The 4278-nt window shown below is 44.2% G+C and overlaps 1 protein-coding gene across 1 annotated transcript; it reads left to right on the top strand.

Moving 5' to 3' along the window:
- Nucleotides 1–1821: 1821 nt before the first annotated feature.
- On the top strand, nucleotides 1822–2787 carry LOC144600799 (putative G-protein coupled receptor 139). The gene has a single exon (XM_078412691.1). It carries the CDS (start codon nucleotides 1822–1824, stop codon nucleotides 2785–2787), a length of 966 nt encoding a protein of 321 aa, XP_078268817.1.
- The last annotated feature ends 1491 nt before the right edge of the window (nucleotides 2788–4278 follow it).

Below are 4278 nucleotides of genomic sequence, written 5' to 3' on the forward strand. Positions count from 1 at the left end.
AGCAACAGGCGTTTCGGTTTTGAGAGCGTATATGTTGCTTTGATCTGAAGAATTGGTACAGTGCTGATTCCCTGGGATCAATGGCAGAACTGTTATTTTTCTTGAGGTGCCTTTATAACCAGAATCTAGAAGCACACAAAACTGTGCAGATGTGCACATACTTGGAGGTGCGCTAAACATCGACAAGGCGTGAGACCTCTGTTACACGAGGAAGGGTAGCGTCGTGGGCTGATGCGTGAGAGTTCATGCACTTAATCGATACGTGTTGACAAGAATGAAGAGGACAGCCAATGTACTATAGGAAAGGGGCCTTGAATGCCTTTTTGGAATTCGCTTCTATCAAATTTTCTGCATTCAAAATGAAACAAAATCGACTGCGTTAAGATGTTTGTTACATGAATGCAAATGCCATCAGCTGTGGTGTAAGATTTTCCGAGGTTCTTCGGATTTCGTGGATGAATAAACCTATTATCCAATTGCACCTCTGAGGAGTTGAGGGGGCGGGGATTGTCCATGAAGACGAGATATAATGAGGGTTGATGTGGATGTCGAGTAGATTGCATGTGTCCAGGACATACTTTGCTGGCTAAAGAATGCACTCCCCGCCTCAGGGTCTGGTCTACGCCGTTTTCTACACTGCTCTTGCGGCATGCGCTCTTCCAGGTGAAAAGAGAGATGTTGTTATTTACTGAGGGTTGCTTCTTCGAGAATCGTGTGCTTGGCGCCCGGGTTGAGACGTGCGTGTTTTTGTTTAGTTAATCAGTTTCCGTGAATTGTGAATTTGCCATCGTGTATAATGTCCACTTTGCTCCCAGCCTAGCTAATTCTCGGTTTTAAAATACTTATTTGCAAAACCATGCTAATTTCCACCTCTGCCAGTCCCAAAACCACGGGCCAAAATATCGGCACGCCTCCGTTTCTGGCTTTTGACCATCGTATTCATCATGCTTAGAGCTACCACCAGCTGAATTATCGACACGCCCAGCTTAACCTACCACTTCTGTCTACCTCTGGGGCCTCATTAAAACATATGGCTCTGAAGAAACTTTTGGGCGACTGTCGTTCTGTCGCGATGGACGATTAGCATCACTTAGAACGTACGGCGAAGGTTTAAGTGAGGTTTGACCAGAAAAGTGGCTGCGAAAAGAGCGGTATTTTTTTGCTTTTCTGCCATTTACTTTGGACTTCGCGTGAACTGAAGTCGCCCTGGACTGGTTTTAACAATTAAAAATCGAATCGTTTCAATTAATATCAGCAGCGTGAGCTCATTGGTTAATGTTTGATGTTTTTTTTAATCGATATCAGTGTTGATCTAACCAAATCAATTGCTTGGCTGATTTAATTGCTTATTTTTAATTGAATCATATTAAAATAACCGACATCATTAATTTCACATCGAAAGGGAGTTAAATAACAACACCTGGCTTAAGAAAATAGCAATTAATTCTGCCTGTATCAGAACTTTCCATTTATGCTTCTCCAGTGTTTGGCTCCGTTGTTCTTATTCTATTGGTGCGGTCTGGCTCGTCGGCCACGTCTCGCAGCCTCAGCATGAAGAACACGTAACGCAAGCAAACAAAATGAGATGAGCTTCTTTCAACCCCAGGCTTTCCATCCCGTTTGTTGCATTAACCTCCTGACCTTCATTGCTGCCGCTCCCAAATCTCATAGCACTTTCATCCCTCCTGCAAGGGCTATTCAACACAGAGAAATGTCTACTTTATTCCTAATAGGTACATGTGTCAATGGCATAGATTCAGCCGAATGGAAAACTCAATCACTCGAATCTATACCTTTCGCACTTGGATCTTAGTGCAAATTATGTCGCTCCAAAAACATAAAGTGCAAATTGATAATGCTCTATCTCTCTTTCCGATCTTTCTTTCAGTTAATCTAATGGCCATCGCGATACTCTCCGGAGGAAGGTGCGGACTCTCCAGATGCACAACTAAGTACTTAGTATCAATGGCGGTGGCGGATCTCTTAGTCATTATCACCGCTGTTATATTAAACCGGCTTCCTGCCATTTATTTGTCAGGCAGCTTCTTGTCCATTACACCTGTGTGTAGTCTCTGTGTTGTTTTGATTTATGCATCCATGCACAGCTCTGTCTGGCTAACAGTCGCCTTCACTTTGGATCGATTTGTGGCCATTTGTTGCCAGGAGCTGAAAGCTAAATATTGCACCGAGAGGACGGCGGTTGTGGTCATAACCACAGTGTGTGTACTGGCAGGTTTGCAAACGGTACCCTGGTACTTTGTATATGGGCCCATATTTGTAATCAACGGAGTTCCGTGGTATTGCAGAGTGAAGGGGATCTATTCTACTTCGTCATTTTGGAGAGCATTTGACTGGCTCGACCGCATTTTGACCCCGTGCGTCCCGTTTCTTCTGATATTTCTGCTCAATGTTCTGACTGTCAGGTACATTCTAGCGGCGAGTAAAGCGCGCAGCAGGCTCCGGGCGCAGAACAATGGAGAAAAACAAAGCGATCCAGAGATGGAAAACCGGAGGAAGTCCATCATTTTGCTTTTTACTATCTCGGCTAGTTTCATCCTCCTGTGGACGACAGATCTTGTACAATTTTTTCATGAACGGATTACGAATATTGTACCATATGGCTTCAGCGATCCCATATTTATACTGCAAGAAAGTGCAAATATGCTTGTGTTACTGAATTCTTGTACAAATACGTTTATTTATGCAATAACTCAAAGTAGTTTCAGAAAGGAGCTAAAGGCCGCGATTATACATCCATTTATAATATTCGGTAACATATACAAATAATGGGAGTTTAAATCTAAAGTTGAAATTTGCATTACGAGAAATCTCAGTGGAACCTTTCGGAGTTCAGAATAATTGTTATTGTACTTATATATCCTTAAATCACCGTTTTGTTTTCGGCTCCAGGGAGAATGGTGTTAGGAGGGAGAGATGGATAGAAACATAGAGAAACATATAAACAGAGACAATAGGTGCAGGAGGAGGCCATTCGGCCCTTCGAGCTAGCATTGCCATTCATTGTGACCATGGCTGATCATCCACAATCAGTAACCTGTGCCCAACTTCTCCCCATATCCCTTGATTCCGCTAGCCCCTAGAGCTCTATCCAACTCTCTCTTAAATTCATCCAGTGATTTGGCCTCCACTGCCCTCTGTGGCAGAGAGTTCCACAAATTCACGCTCTCTGGGTGAAAAGGTTCCTTCTCATCTCAGTTTTAAATGGCCTCCCCTTTATTCTAAGACTGTGGCACCTGTTTCTGGACTCGCCCAACATTGGGAACATTTTTCCTGCATCTAGCTTGTCCAGTCCTTTCATAATTTTATATGTCTCTTTAAGATCCCCTCTCATCCTTCTAAGCTCCAGTGAATACAAGCCTAGTCTTTTCAATATTTCCTTATATGACAGTCCCGCAATCCCGATGATTGATTGGCGGAGTAGAATTGATGGGCCAAATGGCCTAATTCTGCCCCTATCACTTATGACCTTATGACCCTTTATCTTTTCATCTTATTCGCCTCACCCATGAACGATCAGTCCTCAGCAAAATCCTTGGTTTCCCTCGCGTCTCAAATAATTTTGACATTCAATGACATTTCATGTTCTGTGTAATGTGACTGCTCTGATCCTGATAGCGATAGTGAGGCTCTGGGTTGAGTCCAGCAGATTGGACTAAACGAATAGATTTTTTTTAAATGAACCTAAATTGACGGTATGCGGAAATGGCGAATTCTGATTCAGACAGAAAGAACTAGTTAGCCGGAGAATTGGAAATCTAGTCTGGGAGACAGCACGTACCTAGAGGGAAGCAGGGATATTGCTTCCCCAGCTTGCGTTGGGCTTCGTAGCAACAGTGTATATATCAGACTGGGAGGAGCAGATTGGTTGACACAAACACACTCACACATTGGTGGACTAGTGTACAGACCGCTCTGTCCACCCACCTTTCTCTGGAACCCTAACTTCCTTGTTTCTCCTCATTTGTGCCATACCTTCCTTTTCTACTCGCTTTTTCACTGGACCCTTCTGATCTCACTCCATGCGGACATTATGTCCCCACCTCTATCGTTTCCAATAGCGCCATGAGCTCCTCAGCCTTGAGCCCGCACCTCACCTCACCTCCCCACACGCGTACTCACTCATAGACACACACGCACGCATGCTCGCTGGCGCATACACACGCACACACGCGCGCGCCAGCAGACACAGGGATGAGGAACTGAAGGCCAAAGGAGTGATGATGTGTTACGAACAAATGTGAATTTGTGAACAGGTGT

The sequence above is a fragment of the Rhinoraja longicauda genome, chromosome 16, assembly GCF_053455715.1.
Source record: "Rhinoraja longicauda isolate Sanriku21f chromosome 16, sRhiLon1.1, whole genome shotgun sequence".
NCBI classification, from domain to species: domain Eukaryota; kingdom Metazoa; phylum Chordata; class Chondrichthyes; order Rajiformes; family Arhynchobatidae; genus Rhinoraja; species Rhinoraja longicauda.

Bases quoted from the DNA above. Each gene is read 5' to 3' on its own strand.
- LOC144600799 (XM_078412691.1), top strand. From the start codon at position 1,822: ATGTCGCTCCAAAAACATAAAGTGCAAATTGATAATGCTCTATCTCTC.